The sequence below is a fragment of the Dasypus novemcinctus genome, chromosome 25 (genome assembly GCF_030445035.2).
Source record: "Dasypus novemcinctus isolate mDasNov1 chromosome 25, mDasNov1.1.hap2, whole genome shotgun sequence".
NCBI classification, from domain to species: Eukaryota; Metazoa; Chordata; class Mammalia; order Cingulata; family Dasypodidae; genus Dasypus; species Dasypus novemcinctus.
The window spans coordinates 16,486,085-16,505,948 of NC_080697.1; the positions used below are offsets into that span (position 1 = coordinate 16,486,085).

General features: G+C 52.5%; 1 protein-coding gene and 1 pseudogene across 2 annotated transcripts in view; both read right to left on the bottom strand.

Moving 5' to 3' along the window:
- Positions 1 to 809: 809 nt before the first annotated feature.
- KIF3C (kinesin family member 3C) overlaps positions 810 to 19,864 on the bottom strand; it is a 36,449-nt gene continuing 17,394 nt past the window's right edge. Inside the window, exons 2-8 of one of the 2 annotated variants that reach the window (XM_058287731.2) lie at positions 15,923 to 16,024; positions 15,194 to 15,316; positions 14,086 to 14,204; positions 13,582 to 13,698; positions 3,805 to 3,913; positions 3,488 to 3,660; positions 810 to 3,277 (exon numbers count right to left, since the gene is read on the bottom strand). In XM_058287731.2, coding sequence (XP_058143714.1) covers positions 3,184 to 3,277; positions 3,488 to 3,660; positions 3,805 to 3,913; positions 13,582 to 13,698; positions 14,086 to 14,204; positions 15,194 to 15,316; positions 15,923 to 16,024 — 837 coding nt within the window. In that variant the 3' untranslated portion in view covers positions 810 to 3,183. Of the gene's footprint in view, positions 3,278 to 3,487; positions 3,661 to 3,804; positions 3,914 to 10,392; positions 10,511 to 13,581; positions 13,699 to 14,085; positions 14,205 to 15,193; positions 15,317 to 15,922; positions 16,025 to 19,864 lie in introns of those variants that run through there. The other variant, XM_058287732.2, reaches the window with a different exon arrangement.
- LOC111762322 (U2 spliceosomal RNA) lies at positions 5,669 to 5,737 on the bottom strand (annotated as a pseudogene).

Here is a 19,864-nt window from a genome sequence, read left to right on the forward strand (position 1 = left end):
TGGAGTCTCCAGGCCGGCTTCATCACTTGCCTGTGTCTTCAGCCGAGTGAGTTGATTTCCCTGACTCTCGTCTGTCAACCAGGGACAGTCATTTCCAGCTGGGGGTTAAATGTGTAAAGCACCGAACACCCACACCTGGCAAATCCCTCCCCAGCAGCACAGCCGCCCCAGCCCTGGAACCCTGCGGGCCTGTGCCAAGGCTGCGCCAGAGCCCGGCGAGCTCTGAGCCCCAACTGGCTCCCCGCCGTGCTGCGGGCACCCGCCACCCTCAGCGCTCCCCCGGGTGTCCCCCTTCCAGGAAGCCAACAGCCGGAACCCAGAGGGAGGGGACAGGGGCCCTGGGAAGAAAGGCTCGGGCGAAGCTGGTCTTCTCAGTTCTCTGAGGCAGCCCCCTGCGCGTGCCAGGCTCCTCTCTGGGCTTCCCAAGAGCCACTGCCTGCCTTCATGCCCTCTCAGCGGATGCTTGGAGGTGCGGAGGGAAGTACAGGACAGCTCACCTGGACAGGACCCAGGCGGTTCTCAGTCACCGAAGAGCCAAGAATGAACTGCTTGGGGCCCCCTAGCCTCGAACTCGGGCCCCGGCCCTAACAGAAGCTTCAGCCTCGGGCCTGGGACCGGCCCCGCAGCCCCGGTGAGCGCACGGAAACCCTTTCATCAAGCAGCCAGTTCTTTTCCAAGGACCTGATAACTGCAGAGCCTCTTGAAGCGCCATTGGCAAAACAACGAAAGGAGAAGAGGGAGAAAGTGAAAAAGGTAGGAAGAGGAGGAGGAGACGAAACCAAGGGGAGAGAAGGCAGCCAGTGACTCCGTAACGATACTCATTCCTTTATTGTCCACGTGTTAGTTTGAAGAGGGCTGGGACCTGCAGGCTGCCGGCAGCACCGCGTCGCGGGTGCATCTCAGCTCAACAGGGCCTCCGTCCTGAGCCAAGGGGACAGAGGCTAATGCTTTATATATATATATTTATAGAGTACATACGTCCTGTATAGCCATAGGTATGGCATGACAAGAATGGGCCACTGCCTTGTCACCTGGTGTCCGAAATAAAGACCATAACAACAGGTGTGGATATTTGGTCCTAATTAAGGCCCTTACTTTGTCAATCAAATAGCTGATACATCAAAAGGAAAAGAAAGGAGAGAGAGACAGAGACGGAGATCCAGCCACCCCCGGTGGCCCTGTGCCCAGCATAGCCTACGCCGAGTGTAGAATGTCCCCTGTGGAGGTCAACACACAGACACACACACGCACAGACACACGGACACGAAACTGCAGGCGGGCGCTCCTCCTCCAGCCACACCTCGGGCCCAGCCCGCAGACTGGGGGCGGTGAAGTGGGGTTTATTGTGCTATAAGACTGTGAGGAACAGGCGATCAGACAGTGGGGAGTCGGTGTGGCCACGTGATGAGTGGGGTGGCACGTGCTGCTTCATCCACAAACAAGAAAGGGGTCAGTGGGAGGCGCTGCCTGACACAGCCCTGGAGGACCCTCTGGGTCCAGGACACCTGGAGAACTTGGACATAGTAATACATTCCTGCCCCAGCCACGGCCAAACCTCTGATCCGACTCCTGAGTCTCAAAAGTCATCCCTTGAAGGACAGGAACAAAGGGCAATTGAGTTGCCCAAGCGCAGAGGCCAGTGATGGCAGTGGAGACGTCAGCGTCACTGAGCCAGGCCACACCAGAGCTGGGGCTCCAGAGCAGAACCTCCACTGGACAAGAAGGATTCAAGTCCTGATGAAAGAGAATAACCAGGGCGTCACCCCCACCTCTACCTCCCACCCACCAAACTTTGGGTAGGCCTGTCAGTCTCACATCTTCACCCCAAAGACGGAACGTATTCCATTCGTATTCCAGGAATGGGAGACTCCCAGTATTTTGGCATTTTGAAATCATAAATCACTTGTTTGCTTTTATGACCACCCCTACTCTCCTCCACCAAAATATACACTTAAAAAGTAAACTGATGAAAATTAACCTCTCCTCTCTCTCACTCTCTCTCGCTATACATAGAAAGAGAGAGAGAGAGGTTTACTTATCACCTGGAAACATCTTGGGATGTCACAAAGGGAGGAGAGAAGTACTGCCCTTGGGACCAAGTTGCAAAACGACTGAAGAGTCAGTTGTCAACAAAATAGTGGCCCCTAAATGTGATTCAACAGCAGGGGTAATAGGCAAAGCTGACAAAGACTAGGCCAGGTCTCCTGTGCCAAAGGAGGGGGAAACAAGAGCTTTAGATGCCCTCTCTTTAGCCAGGGTGGGAATGACACAGTTTCCTCCCACATGGACTGGATTCCAGGCAGCTGCAGGGATCAAAGACCAAAGCAGGAAAATGCTCTGGGGAACCGGCTTGATCGCTTGTTGTCCCAAGTTACTCCGTGGAAGGAAGAGAGACAGAGACCCGGATGAAGGACTTTCCTTGATGGCTATCCAAGGTGGCTCAATTACTGTCCCATTTCCTGCAGGTCCTGAGGAGGCAGCAACTGGTGGGTTTGCAATTCCCATCCGAGGGGAGGAAGCAGAGTTTGGGGAGCCATGAGTTCTTGCCCAAGCTGGAGAAAGTGGGCTATGTGGGCGAGGCCACTGAAGTCCTGGAAAAAGAGTCCGAGTGGCCGAACGAGGTTGGCTAGGCCCAGAAATTGGAGATATCTGCCCTCCTGGAACAGCAGGGCTCTCTCCACTGGAAGCATCTGCCCCATGCTGTCAGGATGTCTCTTGTCTTCAGTGGCCACCCAGCATTTTTATTGTCCCAGAAAGTGCGTAGTTGCTGCTCACCAGCGGAGTAAGGGGAGCTGGAGATGATGGAGTGGGACAAGGAGAAAATGTACTCTCTTCTCAGGCACTGGCCACCTTCCCTCGTGGGGGCAGTGGACATGGGGAGTAGCTTGAGGTCTCGTGGGGGTCTAAAGTCAGGAGAAAAGGGGGCTACACAGTGACCGCTGCAGGCCCAGGCAGCTCAGCCGAGGACACCTTCCCTATACGAACTGAGCTCCACAAATAAATAGCATGAATTAAATAAAGGAGGCTAAGAAGGGCAGGCGGACACACCACCTGCCAGGTTCTTGCCCCTTCACACACACGCACGCACACACATGCACACGCACACACACAAGCGGCAGACGAGACGGTCCAGGGCCGACTGCCCCATCCCGGGGGCCTGGGGAGCCTGGCCGTGAAGGTGTGTCACTCATGGTCCAGCACTGTCGTGGGGCACAGAGAAGCCGAGGCCAGCGAGGCATGTGTGGTGGAGGGTGGAGGCCGCTGAGGACTCTGGCACCTGCAGGGGTGGGGATGGGGTGGCGGGGGAGGTTAGGGGAGAGTGGGAAACAGAAAAGACAGGTCATGCCTTCCCCTCGGGCTCTTGCTGTAGGAACTGCTCCCCCGAGCCTCAGTCACCACCCTCCTCTGCTGCCTCAGCCAGCCGGGGGCGAGGGCGGGGTTACCCCGGCCTACAGCCAACGCTCATCCTGACCATGGCGCTACTCACCAGGATCTGGACTTCCGGACTTTGGAGGTGGAAGGTCTTTCGAGAAAGCTGTCCAGCCGCATGAGCCTCTCCATGTGGAGTGCACGGGCATCTTGCTCTTGGTCGTGAGAGAATTCCATCTCAAAGACAGCCGGAGGGGACACGTCCAGCTCCAGAAACATGATGTTTTCCGCCTGTGGTGGGAAGAGCAAGCCAGGCCTGAGGAGGGCCCCGGGGGTTGGACCTTCTGGGTATGGTCAGGGTGATGGGGAGGCGGGGGTGTATCGCCTCCCTTAGGGCTCTCCTTCCTCTCCCCCCTTCTCTTCCCAGCCTCTTACCCTGTACCTGGGGTGGGACCCCATTGCCATAGCAACCCGAGCATACTGGCTGATGGGCCTCTTGTAGCCCACGGCAGAAGTTGGCCGCTTCTTCATTTGGCTGTTGTTGCTGTGGGGAAGAGGATGCGTTAGAAGGGATTTCCTTGACACACAGAGAGGAAATAGTATCCAGAGGAATTAAGCATCCATTGGGACATCAGGAGGCCCTGCAGACAGGAGGTTCTGCAATTTTCTTCTCCTTACGTTAGTACAACCTGACAACTGAAACTAGTGTGACACAAGGAGGCGCATATTTCTTCACTCCTGTTGCTCCCATTTTTTTTTTTTCCCTCATAGTAAACAAGGCTGACAGAGGGCTGGAATGGAGAAAGGAAGCCCAATATCATTTTGGCTTTCAGATACATATAATGATTTCATGTACTACACAAAACCATTGCTGATTGGTTGCTTTGTTTTTCATTTTCCCTCACGGGAGGCAGCATAAGAAAATGGATAAAAGCACAGTCTTGGACTGCAAGGGTCCCAGAAATAGCCAAAAGAACCGTGAAAACGAACGAAGTTAGAGGACTCAGACTTAATATCAAAGCTTCCTACAAAGCTACAAAGCCACAGTTATCAAGACATCGTGACACCGGCATAAGGACATCGACATTTAGATCAATGGAAGGAAACAGAGAGTCTAGAAATGCCATTACATTTCTGGTCAAATGACCATAATTTACGGTCAGCAAGGGTGCCAAGACAATTAAATAGGGAAAGGACTGTCTTTTCAACAATTGCTGCTGGGACAACTGGATATCCACATGCAAAAGAATGAAGTTGGACCGTTGGACTTCTACCTCACACTATATGCAAACACTAACTCAAAATGGATCACAGGCCTGAACTTAAGAGCTAAAAGTTAAAAAGTCTTAGAGGAAAACATAGGAGTACATTTTCATGACCATTTATTAGTCAGTGATTTCATGACATCAAAAATGCAAACAACAAAAGAAAAAAATGATAAATTTAGAGACCATCAAAATTAAAAATGTTTGCACTTCAAAGGATATCCTCAAGAAAGTGAAAATACCTAGAGAATGGCAGAAAATATCTGTAAATCATATATCTGTAAGGGACTTGTATCCAGAATACATAAACAACTTTTACAAATCAACAATAAAAAAGACAAATAAGCCCATTAAAACGTAGGCAAGGATCTGAGGAGATGTTTCTCCAAAGGAGGTACGAAACTGGTCAGTAAGCACATAGAAAGATATTCAACATTGTTAGTCATTAGGGAAATTCAAATCAAAACCACAACAAAATATAACTGCATACCTCCTGAAGTGGCTATAACCAAAAAGACAGACAATAACAAGCATTGGTGAGATGCGGAGAAATTGGAACACTCAAATTTCTGGTGGGACTGTGAAGTTTTGCAATCATTTTGGAAAAACAGTTTGGCAGTTCCTCAAAAAGTTAAACATACAGTTACCATATGATCCAGCAATTCCACTCCTAGGTATATACACAAGAGAACTGAAAGCATTTGTGTACACAAAAAAACTGAACACGAATGCTACAGTGAAATTCCTAATAGGCAAAAAGTAGAACTCACCTTAATGCCCATCAACTGAAGAATGGATAAACAAACTGTGGTATGTACAGACAATGGAATGTTAGTCAACAATAAAAAGGAATGAATGCTACATAAATGCTACAACATGAGTGAACCTTCCATGCTAAATGGAAGAAGCCAGACAAAAAAGGTCACATTTAGATGAAATGTCCAGAATAGGCAAATCCATAGAGAACCCAAGTAGGCTAGTGGGTGCCTAGGGCTGGGGAGGTTGGGAGAAATGAAGAGCGAGCACTACTGGATTGAGGGTTTCTTTTGGGGGGTAATGAACAGATACTACACTTGATCTTAGCCAAAAGGCTGAGAAGCAATTTTTGGGGGGTAATGAAAATGTTGTGGCATTAGTTAATGGTGATGGTTGCACAGCTCTGTGAATGCACTAAAAACCAATGAATTATAAGCTTTAAAATGGTGAATTCTATATGTGAACTATAGCTCAGTAAAGCTGTTATTAAAAAGAATCTCAGGATTGCTTTTAAAACGTTAATATTCTTTGACCCAATAATTCCACCCCTAGGAATTTCCCTAAAAAAGTAATCAGAGATGGGACAAAAATTTACATGCAGGGATGTCTTCTATGGCATCATTAACAACAGCAAAAAAAAAAAAAAAAAAAAATCAGAAATAACTTAGATGTACATCAACAGAGAATTAATGTTCAAATTATTTTCCAGCCACATGAAGGGATGTTACATAGTCATTAAAATTTTGAGTGGCTCCATGTTGATGTGAAAAGATTTCTACAATATATTAAAAGAAAAAAACAAACAGATGAAGATTTTGTTGTTGTTTTGTTCTTGAAAACTCTGGGTGTATGTGTGTATATATTTTGAAAAAAATCTGGATATTCAAGAAAATGTTAACAGTGATTTTCTTTGGGTGGTGAGATTATGGGTGATTTTTATTTTCCTTATGCCTTCCTGTAACAAATGAATTTTTTACAATGAATACTGTAACTTTACATATAATGAATCATTTCAAACACCCAGAAAAGCATAAAAAATAATATATACCCATATGCCTACCACTCAGCTTTGCCAAATCTTAACATTTTGTCATACTTACTTCAAATCAAATTTATTAAGAAATAAAATGCAGATAGAAGTTTTAACCTTCCCATTCCTCCTTCTCCTTTCCAGAGTTAATCACTCACTTGTGTTTGGTATTCATCAATGTCATACATGTTTTTATATTCATTTATATGTGTACATCTTCATAAACAATATATATAGTATTTGTACAATGATTTCTAAATTTTGTACTGTACGTAATCTTCTGTACTTCTGTGTTCAAGATATTCTTTTAGATTTCTTTACGTAGCTCTAGATTATTAAAATTTAATGACATTGAGTATCTCACAGGTTTAATATACTACAATGCATATATCTATCCTCTTAAGGGACATCCAGGTTAAATTTTTTTTGTATGAAACAGTGCTGGAGTGAATAATTTTATATGGGTATCTTTGTGTACATGTTCAACAGTTTTCCTGGGGTCTGTACCCCAAAATGGAATTGGTAAGCTGTAAGGTAGGTGCATTTTCAATTTCACTAGATATTGCCAAATTGTCTATTTACACTTCCTCAAGCAATGTATGGAAGTTTCCACTGCTCCCTATCTTAGCCAACCCATGATATATCAGATATTTTACTTTCAGCCAACTGACGAGTGTGATGTATTACTTTTTTTTGAACAGTAATTCATTTAATTGCAATTTTTAAAAACTGTATTACTTGTATTATCCCAAACAAATTAACAACAAAAAAAGAAAAGTGAGAAAGCTATTTCCATTTCTTAAAAAGGGGGCTGTGCCCCTTACCACTTTGTAACCTTGGGAAGTGGCTTTTCATCTCTTTAAACCTCAGCTTATCATCCCTGTCACATAGAATTGTTGAGATTGAACAAGAGAAGCACGTGCCACAGATTACTGCAAAGGTTCAACACAACAGCATTGCTGTGTTGGAATGGCTTGCCAATTCCAAGTGGGGATAAAAGCGGAGCGGGTATAGCTCAGTGGAGGAGCGCCTGCTTCCCATGGAGGAGGTACCGTGTTCAATCCCCGATCCCTCCTAAAAAAAAAAAAATTTCCAAGTGGGGAAACAAATGAGCAATGAAAAGGCAGACAGTGTGAAGGCGGAAGAGGAAAAGAAACAGGCAGGGAAATGGACAGATAGGACATTCTGTCCCTGAACAGGAGCCCAGAACAATGCCTGCCTTTGCCAGGGAAAGTGAGAGAGAGAGAAAACATTCTTGTGGTTCAACTTATCAAGCCTATAAAAGAGGGCTGACCCCGCTTTATGGATGGAATCAAGCATGGTCAAGGCCATGGAAGCCTTTCCTCCTACAGGCTGGGGCTGGGGAGGGAGCGCGGCGCAGGCAGCCGGCCCTGCTGCAGAGGCTGGCTGGTGCGAAGGCACCGAGGTCCCTCTCGGAGCAGAGCAGGGCAACCAGGATAACAGCATCCTTCATAGAGTGCTTCCACGCATCTCACTCGAACTTGACAACACCACCGTAAGGTATAGACAGAGGAGGGAAGGAGACTGAGGCTCAGGGCAGTGTAGCCCTCTGGGGCCAAGGCTACCCGCTAGGAAAAGCACTGGGTTTCGGACCTTCCCAAATGCTCTTTTCAGGACAGCGTGTCTTCTCTCAGGAGCAGGCGAGGACCAGGTAGAGCCCTGAAGGCAACAGACCTTGGGGACAGGACAGAAGGACGGCGCTGGGCAAGCAGGGCGGCGGGTCAGAGTGCACTGGCAGCCTGACCTAGTAAAGATGCCAGGGCTGCTCTGAGTGGCATGCTGGGAGAAGAAGGGGCTGGGGGAGGGGGGCCTGGAACTGGGACACGGAACCTTCCCGCCCACTCCCTCTTCTGCCCCAGGCCTACTTTCCCAGATATGCAGGGAGCAGGTTGTCGGGGCGTCTATCACCCATCCCAGGGGACCTGGGACAACAGCTACCGTGTGCTGCGTACATCCCAAGAGTGCTCCCAGGACCCTGCCTCCAAATCGCTGGCTGCTGTTGTAATATTTCCTTACCCTTGTCCTTTCTCAGCTCCCTCTGAAAGGGGTGGCGCGATTCTCATTATGGGCTCTGTCTGATCCCCCTTTTCTCTTCTGTTCTGCAAACAGGCACTCCACCCCGCCATGGGGTGTGCTCTCCTTGCAGACCCTTCGCGTGCACCCACCGCACACATCGGCCTCTCCTCCGGGCTCTGGTCCCCTCTGTCCCTGCAGGCAGCTGCCCACCTCCTCCGTTCCCCGGCAGGTCTATACACTCTTCCTTCCTCTCATTTCACCTTGCCGCCCCACGCCCTGCCGAGGAGGGCTGGGACCTCTCCCCGCTTCAGGTGCTCTTTCGAGTCTCACACAGGCCTCCGAAGCCATCTCGGGACTCAACCCGGGGCTGAGGACGTTCTCCCGAGGTCATCTTTGCCACAGTAGTGACACCAGTTTCACTTTCTCTCCTGATTCTATTTAGGGCAAGGAATGTTCTCGCTTTAAACTTGGAGGCAGTCTGGCAAAGAAAAAAATCTAAGTCTGAAGCCAAAACGACAAGCCAAGCTGTCCTGCCGTGGCACTTCTTAGGACTGGAGGCAGGCTGGCGTCTCTGGGGCCTGCGGAACTCTAAGACTGGCTTCGTGGGGTGATGGCCTCCACTTAGGGAAAATCTCTTCGGTGCCAAGCCCTGCCTGGACCTTTATGCTCATGATCTCATTCTGACCTGAACCATCCTGCCGAGCACATATTATCCCCACTTTACAGGAGACCAAGAGGTTCAGAGAGATTAAATACCTTTCTCAGGGCCACAGGTCAGCGGCAGATAAGGGCCTGAGATTCAGACTGTTCTGAGGCCGAAGTCCAGTTCTTTCTATTGCACTGCGATGCCTTTGAAAAGAAGCCGGGGTGGCTGGGGCTGCACAGGCCAAGGGGCCACGATTGTGTGAACTGCCGACCAAGGGCTGGGGACAGGGCCAAATATACAACCCTTAGAAGAAAATGTGGTATAAATGTAATTTAAAACGAAGGTTTTTGATGAGAAACTACAGATAAAAGGTTAAATGTGTAAAATAGCTATTACGGGAGCTGGTTGCCAAAAAAGGTTTTTCAGAGTAACTTGAATAGAAAATTGATCCTAACTGTGGGAGGCACCTCACCTGCAATGATGGTGTCTCTACCAGAGGCTGCATGAGACAGGGGAGAAGAGAGAGAAAAAGACAGACGTCGCAAACAAGCAGATAGGGGCATGTCTCAGTGGAGTGACAGGGCCTCCTTGTTCTCCAGGGGCGCGGTTAAGAGCGTGGAGGGTAGATGCTCAGAGCTGGAATAGCAGGAGGGAAAATGTTTTTCCAAGCAAAAGCCTTCTATAGGGATGGTATGACTAGGTAATGTCCTTTATTTTATTTTATTTATTTTATTTATTTATTCTGTAAGGTGGTACCAGGGATTGAACCTGGGACCTCGTACATGGGAAGCAGGCACTCAACCACTGAGCTATACTGGCTCCCCAATAACATCTTTTGTTTTTGATACAAAGATCACACAAAACCAATAACATCTTTTAAACACTGCCTTTTGGGGAAAAAAACAAAACTAACTCTGAATAGCCTTTAGGGTTCTCATCTCTAGAGTACTCCAGGCCAAAGTCCAGCGAAATATTTCATACTTGAACTAAGCAAATGGAACAGTGCCCTGATTCGTGAAATATGCTTCGGAAAGAGTTTCGTTGATGAAGTTAATGTTGCAAATGGTGGGATGCAATGCTGGGGGAAAGGTCCTTTCTTGCCAGGGGGGCGGCTTGTTCCACCGCTTCAGACCTGGGCGCTCCCGGAAATGGAGTAAGCTGTGTTCAGAGACCTCAGCCTTCTGTGGTGGAAAGAGAGGCGTGGTCAGGTGATCCGAGACGGGGTGCAGCAGCTCCCCGCTGCGCAAGGTGGGCCCAGGCGGCCGCCTCTGCTGAGTCAGATCACAAGTCGGGCTGTGCCTGCTCTCCTTGAACCACTAACTCCGAAGATAAACAAATGACTGGAAAAACTCGTTTCGTGTACAAACTTCCTGGCTTCATTTTTTGCTTTTATTTTCCTTGTTCTTTCTATTTTTGAGGTTTCAGGTTCCGAAGCAGATATTAAATATTGCAGTCCCCAGGAATGGCCAATTGTGGAAGGAGGAAAGAAAGAAGGAATATTCAGATATATAGGAGAGTAATTCAGAATCAGGCCAATTCTGAATTACTTTTTGAAGTAATTTATTTCCTGGAGTTCTTTCTTAGAGCAGTCTGTAATAACCGTTTATATTATTTGTATTTCAGTGTGGTCAGAATATTGGTATGTCACAACTGCCTTAATATCTTTTACCTTTAGCACAGATATATTTTGCATAACTTCTGTGTGAAATATCTATTCTAGGTATGCTGAACAGAAACAGATATTCTGTAAATTAACATGGTTAAACTGTGCATATACTCACTAAAACTTTAGAGACGTGTGTAAACCTATTTCTATCTTTAGAAAGCAAATCTTTAGGGGACCCAGGCCAACTGGAATCCAGCTGGGAGAGCTGCTGCCAGCAACCTGAGAACCTGGGTTCAGGAGCGACCCCCTGCAGCTCCGTGAGTGTGTGGCTGGGGTGATTCTCCTCCAAAGAGCCGTGGAAAAGAAAACACTGCAGAGTTAAACTGAGGCAAGGCGCTTCAGAGGAGTGAGCCGTCTTCAGGCTTCCCAACAGCAAAGAAAATACCGAATCTTTCTCTCTGTGTGTTGCTTTCCTCATACAAGAAGGATGAAACACAAGGTGGTGGGGGGAGACTAAGAGGAGAGGGGAAAAGGGGAGAAAGGAGCATCACAGCAGCCACCCGCCCCACTGTGTCCGCTCAGCAGCCAGAGGACCTTTTGATGCACACAAAATGCATGGAAAGGGGACTTCTTTAGAGCAGGCGCTGGGGATGAAGGAGACAATAGGCCAGAAATAACCAGTGAAGAAAGACATCTAGCTGCATTTTGACAGACTTCTTTCTTTTAGAAAGCCGTGACTGGTATCTCTAAAAATAATTTAAGAAGTGCTATTTTAAGAAGGCTGCTTTAATTTTTAAAAACCTGTGAATGGTTTTTCAATGCCTGATGTCATTTTTGCCAGGGGGGAAAAAGTTTGTTTATCTACACATAAGAAAAAAAAAAAAGGTTTATACCCAAATGCTAGCCTAGACCACCTCTAGACGAAGGGAATTTCCCTTCTTTCTGTTTATCTAAGTTTTTCATAATGAAAACACAACTATGTTTGCAATTAACTAAGCGTTATTTAAAAGGAAGAAAATAAACTTGAAAAGAAAAAATAGATGAAGGATGGAAATTCATATTCCTTAAACAGAAAGCGTCAGGAAAAGCACCCACCATGCTCTGAGCCTGGAGCAGGTGCTGGGGCAGTCAGCTCAGTGCAAAATCGCAGTGACAAGGTTTTGAGAAATGTAAACTGCTCTGGAGCTTGAAGCTGCAAAACTCAAATCAAGATCCTGTTTCAGTTCCAAATTAAAGGAGACTGGAGAGGCATGACTATTAATCCTTGGTGGGGAGGGGGGAAATTGCCTTAAAGGGCATTATTTGGGTAACTGGCAAAAATCAAATATTGCTTCTATGATAATAATATTGCGTCTCTATAAAAGCTTCCTGAATGTGACCATTGTACTATGGTTATATAAGAGAATGGCCTCGTTCTTAGGAAATACAGGTTAAAGGTCAGGATGTCTGCAACTTAATCTCGAATGTTTGAGGGCAGCGAGGAATAAAGCAGGACGCAGCAAATGTTAATAACTGGTGAATTTTGGTGAGGGTATACAGTAATTTTGTGTACTGTTCTTGGAACTCTTAATTTTCAAAATAAACAGTTAAAGCACACCTGCCTTCTCAGAGCCCCTCTCACCCCAGGGAAGGCTCTCCATGTGCAGCTAAGCGCTGCTGCATCCAATGCTCAGAAACTCCTCTACCCGCTAACTTTCAACTGGAGAACATTTCTAAGCACAAAATTACCCCCCCAGAGCGCAAGTCTCGCCAGCAGATGGCACTGGAGTAGTGACTCTCAAGCCTGGCTTCACAGCAGAATCACCTGGAAACTAAAAAAACACAGGGTCTGGGATCCACCCAAGACCCTTTTAAATCAAACACTCCAGAGCCCAACACATGCGTGGTTCTAGCTGTGACCAGGACAGACAACCTTTGCATTCGATGAGATAAGGATCTCTACTTAAGACAGGAAAGGTGATTCAGAAAAGCAGAGGGACACCACCGCCAATCTCCTCTGCTATGACCCTGCGGCTTAGTCACGTGTGCGCGGTGCCCGTCATCTTGGACCAAGGATCGGCCTTTCAGAAAACAGCCACGCTAAGTACCAGCTTCTCACGGCTACTCCAGTGAGAAGCTGGAGACCGCTTGCTGGCTTCCCACTCCAGCTTTGGGGAAGACTCCTGCCATATCTTGGCATTGACATTCTTAGGATGGAGACAGCAAAGAATCTCTGGGAGATGCACCAGGCATTTGCAATGAAGGCACCGAGACGGTCTTTTGGTTGGGCCTGACGAGCCAGTCCCAGGCTGCAGGGCCGCCAGCAGAGGGCGCAGCACACCCAGCCACGGCTCGGGCAGCCCTGCCCCTAGGGAGGTGGGAAACAGGTGGAAACGCTGAATCACCGCGCACAGCAGAGGAGGCTGGCGCGCCGCGCGCTCATTTCCTGATCGGGTTACTTCCCTGCATTTCCCACTAGCCTGGCAGCTCTGACCAGGTCTGGCTGACCTCCTGTCTGCACAGTCTCACACAGGGCCTGGACACGGCACGTAGGAACTATCGTTGTGGCTGTTTTGGGCACCCGGCAAACACGTGTTCCCCAAAACTAGCCCATCCTAGCTTTCGCTGGGATTATCAGGACGGGGAGAGGCTCGTCCTCCCTGACAGAGGCCCCTCGCGGGCATCCCAGGCCGATGAGACGCATGGGTGTTTCAGGGCACCCTCCCTTCGTGGTGACCTCTCCAAATTAGGTCTGAGAAGTCCCTCCCCCATCTCCACCCTCGCCCTCTCCCCCGTCCACCGATAACCCCTGGCTCAGGCCCCTCGCCCTCCCCAACCTGGAGGGGGCGCTGGCCAGCCCCTGGGCCCCAGGCACCCGGGTCAACGGACTCACGCTCCGGCCGGCACGAGGGGCTGAAACTTCCACTGCTCCTCCTCGCAGTCCAGGAAGAGACGGTTCATGATCTTGTTCTTCTCCTCGGGGGGGATGAAGTTCTCGATGATCAGGTACCTGGGCAGGTGGGGCACTGGGAGTGAGGGACCACCCGGTATACGGGAAGGCAAAGGAGTGGAAGCGACAGCAAAGAGGCCGAGGGGCTGGGGACCAGGAAAGCCCCAAGGCAGGTATGGGGGGACCCCCGGGGAACCCCGAAGCTTGGAAACCGGAGGCTCAGGAGCGCGGGGGTGAATTTGGCACTTTGGGAGGGTCACCAAAGACCGCCGAGGAGGCAGGAGGCACTCTGGGACTTTGGGCCCAGGACGCATCCCTTGGATGCGGTTTATTCCTAAGACGTACAGACTCCGGAGCACACAGAGGGAGGCCTTCGGGGAGGAGAGGGGTCTCTGGGGAACAAGGGCCAGCGGGGAGCCGTGCCGGGAAGAGGGGCAGGGTCCCTACTTGAGCTTGAGCTCCCGGGTCTGCTCGTTCTGCGCCTCCTCCAGGTCCTGCCGCACGCGGATGTACTCGTCGTGCTGGTCCTGGATCTCTGCCTTCACCGCCTGCAGCTTGGCGTAGAGCTGGGGTGGGGGGGCGACAGGTGCGGCTCAGGGCTGTGCAGGCGGCCCCTGGGGTCACCCGGCCTGGGTCCCCCACGGAGCAGGCTGGGCCCGGGTCTGGACCTTCCTCTGCGGCCCCATCACCGGTAAGGACGGGCTGTCCAAAGGGCCACCCCGCCCCTCCTCCACTGTCATCGTTACCTGCGCGGCCCTGGGCTGCTCTCAGCCTCGTGGGCTCTGGTCATGTCCAAACTGGAAGGGACCCCAGGGGGCTCTTGGTCCCACTCTCTTTCCAGAGACGAGGAAAGCGATGCCCAGAGAAGGGCCGTGACAGAACTAGTTGGAGGGAGACCCGGAAGCAGGGCCCAGGCTCAGGTCTGCTGGTCCAGGGCTCGGTCAGGGACGACGGGAGGGAGCCCGCGGCAGCCGGAAGGGGGCCACCCCACTGCTGCTTCCCTGCGGGCTCTCGGGGGGCGGCGCCGAGGCTCCTGTCCCACCCCTCCACCCTGAGAGGGGGCGAGGGTGACTGCTAACCCTCAGGGCTCTCCGGGTGCTTCCCAGAATCCAAATAGGAACCGGCTTCCCGCCCCAAGCCCTCTACTCCTGTATGTGGCTTGCCCGTGCCACGGACTTTCCAGGGTCCTGGAGAACAGAGTCTCATCCCTTGACATGTCCCCGAGGGCCTCTGTGCTCCCTTCCTGAGCTTCCCCAGGTTCAAGTCTCCTCGCCACTCCCCGGGCCCTGCTCCAGGCCCAGCTGGCCAAGCTGTGACTCACTGGTGACACTGCAAAGGAGGAAGTTACTTGGAACCATGAGGATGGCAAGGCTGGGGACTGGAAGTGACGGCCTGGCCCCACCCCCAACACCAGACCCCACCCCTCTCCTGCAACCCAGGCCTTTGGGCAAAGTGGGGAGGGGTCCCCGAAGCACACTGCTCCTTGGGGGGCCGTCTTCGGCAGAGGCTGCCGGGCTTTGGCACACCTCGGCCCCCGCCTCCTGGGACACCTCACCTTCTTGAGCTTCTTGGTCTTGACCTCCACCTCCTGCTGCAGGGACGTGTAGGTGCCCCGGAGTTCCATGGTCTCCTCGTCTCGGAGCATCATCTCTTGCTGCATTTCCCGCTCGCGGCGTTTCTAGGTCAAGGCAGGGCACAAGGGCTTAGCGGAGCAGCATGCACTGGGAGAGGGATAAGGGAGCTCAGGGGACCTGCTTTACCGTTGCTAAGGCGCTGGGAGGGAAAAGTGGGTTTCCCATGGTCCAAAACCATTGCTTCCATCCAGTCTCAGGGGGTCCATCCGAGCCCTCCTCTCAGCCTGTATGGCCTGGGCACTGCCCCCAGGGGATGAATACCCCAGCCTTAATGACTGGCATGCTCCAGGGGTGTCAGCCAAATGTACCGATGCCCACCACTGGCTCCAGTGGCTCCACTGGCCTTGCCGATGGGTAAGACCAATAAGCCACAGTCCTTTGATGACTGAGGGAAGCCTTGCACTTGGCAAAGAACTCACACCCCGGTGCAAGGCCAGGGTGGGACACAGGGCACCTTGCGGAGGCTGATGACCCGGACAGCCAACCGCTCCCTCCTGCCCACCAACAAGCACGGTGCCCAGGGGCGTGGCTCCGATTCTCAGCCCTGGAGTTCCAGGGATTCTAGCATACGATGGCTTGCGGCCCCAGGCCCCGAGACCCGACCTGCTGGCCGTGTGCCCCCCAGGGGACCTGGGATCTGGCAGCCCCACCTGCTCGGCAATCTCCTGCCTCTTCAGTTCCAGCATTTTCTGCTGCTCGTTGGTGTGGTCCATGATGTTCCGGCCGCCGATGAGCAGCTTGCTCTCCATGGCCTGGGGACACAGAGGGCGCGAGATGGGCTCTGCCGCCTGCTCCCGTCCTCGGCGGTCCTTCCGGGGTGGATGCAGAGGGTCCCAGATCGGGGTGGACACAGGTCAGGGCCTCGTGACCTCAAAGGGGATGGGCTTTCCCTCCAGCCTCTTGGGCTCCAACCCAAGGCTCCCACTGAGGCCAGGACTGTTAGGGGAGGAGAGAACACCTGATCTGCTGGCTTGGGACACAGAGGGGAGGTGGGTTCGCCCTGCCAGGTGGCAAGCTAGTCCCAGCAATCAGGACCTGCCAGTGTGCGGGAGGCGGCAGGTGGAGGAGGTGGTCAGTGGATGGCCCAGCCTTTCAGCCGGCTCCTGATTCAGGACGAGGCCACTCCACACACACAGCAAAGAAAGGGAAAAGGGCCGGCTTTGGGTGGACAAACAGGGCATTCTGCACAGGAGAACAGTATGGGAAAGAGGCAAAGAAAGTCATTATCAGGAAGCAGACTTGACTCAACAGATAGAGCAGCCGCCTACCACATGGGAGGTCCACGGTTCAAACCCAGGGCCTCCTGACCCGTGTGGAGCTGGCCCACGCACAGTGCTGATGTGCGCAAGGAGTGCCCTGCCTCACAGGGGTGTCCTCCGCGTAGGGGAGCCCCATTTACAAGGAGTGCGCCCCGTAAGGAGAGCTGCCCAATGCATAGAAAGTGCAGCCAGCCCAGGAGTGGCGCTGCACACATGGAGAGCTGACTCAGCAAGATGACACAACAAAACGAGACACAGGGAAGCAGATTTGGCCCAATGGAGAGGGCGTCCGCCTACCACATGGGAGGTCGGCGGCTCAAACCCCGGGCCTCCTTGACCCGTGTGGAGCTGGCCCATGCGCAGTGCTGATGCTCGCAAGGAGTGCCCCGCCACGCAGTGGTGTCCCCCGCGTAGGGGAGCCCCACGTCCCATAAGGAGAGTCGCCCTGCACGAAAGTAAGTCCAGCCTGCCCAGGAGTGGCGCCGCACACACGGAGAGCTGATGCAGCAAGATGACACAACAAAACGAGACACAGATTCCCAGTGCCACTGACAAGAATACAAGCAGACACTGAAGAACACACAGTGAACAGACAACTGGGGGGCGGGGAAGGGGAGAGAAATAAACAAAATAAAAATAAATCCATAAAAAAACAAAGTCATTATCAAAATCACTGCCACAAGGGGGCTGGGGGGCCCCAGAAGCAGGTGGCGAGAAAGACTTGGGTCCGCCACGAGTTCTCCTCTAGAACGCCGGCGTTCAGGACGGCCAGCGGGCAATCGCTGGGTGCGCCACTTTGACAGTATCTCCACCCTCACCCCAAAGAGAGGAACCCTTACCCCCCCACCCCCGTTTAACAAATGAAGAAACTGAGAGGAAGCAACCTGAGCACCTACTGCTAGGAAGTGCCAAAGGGGTGAGGCTGGAAGCCACCCAGGCCCAGCCTCTCCGCAGAGCCTGTGCTGGGAGCCCCTTGGTGCTGTGACAGCCCCCGGCCCGAGGGCCTGGCAGACATTCAAGGTGAAGCTTAACCAACACCGGATTCGTGTAGACTGCAAATGGTGACCGCATAAAATGCATTCCCGCGGCAGGCAGACCTCGTTCTACCGCGCTGCCCTTCGTTGCCCTCCGCAGATTTGCCTCCTTTACAAACTGAAGGGCGGTGGCAACCCCGCGTGGAGCGAGACTATCGGGGCCATTTCTCCAACAGCGTGTGCTCACCGCGTGTCTCTGTCACATTTTAATTAAGGAATGTGCACAGCTTTTGGAGACAATGCTATTACACCTTTAATGGACTACAGCATCAGGTAAACATAACCTGTTTACACACTGGGAAACCAAAATATTCCTGTGACTCACTTTATTGCAATATTTGCTTTACTGCGAAGGTCTGGAACCGAACCTGCCATATCTCCGAGGTATGCCTGCACTGCTAATAAAAGGGTGCCGCCCCGGGGCACCCCAGCTGTACTCTCGATTTCATCACGGGCTTCCTGGAAGGTTGAAGTCACCTTGAGCCACCAGAAGAAACTGGCTGCCTCCCCAGTGGAATTTTTCCCAGTGGAGGCAGCTGACCTGCCTGAAGGCTCTCAAAGTCAGGGAGCTGTCAGACTAGGGGAGCCCCAGACTGCGGACAGAGCAGGACAGGGGATGAGGGTCACTCTGGGTAGGTCAGAGGTAGGGCTGTGTGAGGGTGCCAGGGGACACTGAGCGAAGCTGGGCCAATCAGAGACACACAGCCTCTGAGCGGCCTCCCGCGGGGGGAAGGGCCCTTGAATCCAGGGCTCGAGAGCATCCCCCTGCCCGCCCCCACCGGGCCTCACTCCTGGCTCACGGGTGCCCCACCTAAGACCTGTCCTCAGCCTGGACTCCTTCTCAGTCAAGGTGGACACTGGCCTGACCTGTGCTCTGGATGCCTCGCTCGCCACACCCTGCTCCCCACCTTGCGTCCCCTCATGTCCCCGCACGTGGTCACTCGTTAAACCCCCTACGCCTGCCGTCTTGGGGCACTCCTGCCTCCTCCTTCTTCCCTGCTCCCCTGACACCTGCAGGCTTCCCTGGGATCCTCATAGGACTGTCGCCTGGGGCCCCTGCCTCAGTCTCCCCCTTCCAGCCAGCCACATCCAGGGGATTCCACCAAGAACACGGGTCGGGAAGGGCCACGCCCCTGCTCCAAACCACTTAAGGGGCCTCCAGTCGCCGGAGGACGAAGGCCACCGGCCCCCGCGGGCCACTCGCCTCCCACGAGGGGTCTGCGCTCCAGCTCAGCCCCTAGAGCCCCAGCTCCCTGGATGTGCTGTGCCACGACGCTGCGCCTCTCCTCCCTCTGCCACCCCCACCAGGAGACTGCCACCTGTCCTGCGAGACACACTTGGGAGGTTCTCGGGAGCCCTCAAAGCCGCCCGCGACCTCCTCTGGGCCTCCTCCAGGGCTGGGCATGTCCCCGCTATTTTCACATGATAGGACCATTATCTGCAGGGCTGAGTGTCCCCGCGGCAGATGAACTGACCTGGGGGTAGGGTGGGAGTGGGGGGGATTCCAGGCCTTTCTCTCCAGGCCTCCCTCTCCCAGCTTCCCCTCAACTGACCATCCCACACTTACTGTCTTGGGAAAAAATGGGCAGGGAAGCGGGGCCTGAGCAGCTGGGAAAGCCAGCGGGAGGGTGGGAGGGGGGAGGTGAGGGGGAGAGGGTGCCCCCCCTCCTCCACGGAGGGAGCCCCTGGGGGGCTGCTCCCCTACCTCCCGGGTAGTGGAGACTCGGCGCCTGGCCTGGCCTCCCCTCCTGGGACCCCCTTGTCCACTTCAGCCCCCAGTTCTCCCATGTCCCTCAGCATTTCATGAGACTCGAGTCTTCTCCACTCTTTGCCCCCTGATAAGAAGGTATGGTGCTCGGAAGTTGCTGTTGGACTCAGTGGGGGGCGTCAGAAGCTTCTTATCTCGGGCCCTGCCCTTCAAGGCTGGTGTGGCAAGTCCCAAGGCAGCTGCTCCCTGCTCACGAGAAGGCTCGAGGAAGGAAGGACGGGGGGCGGGCATGGCAGAGGGGCTCCCCTGCTCTCCCCTGACTGGTTTAAAGAAGACTGGAGACTGAGGAGCAGCGAGAAGCAAGGCCAGCAGCTTTACACACGGGCCTTATCATACCCCTTCCAGCAGTGGGTCTCAAGCCATGCCGTGTATTCGAATCCCAGGGAGCTTTTAATAGGCCCAGGGCCCAGGCCACGCCCGGCTGCCAGTTATTTGGGGATGGGGTGGGTGGGGAAGGTGGTGGCGCCCGGGCATGAGAAATGTTTAGTTGCCCAGATGATTTCAGTGTGCAAATTTGAGAATTGCTGCTTT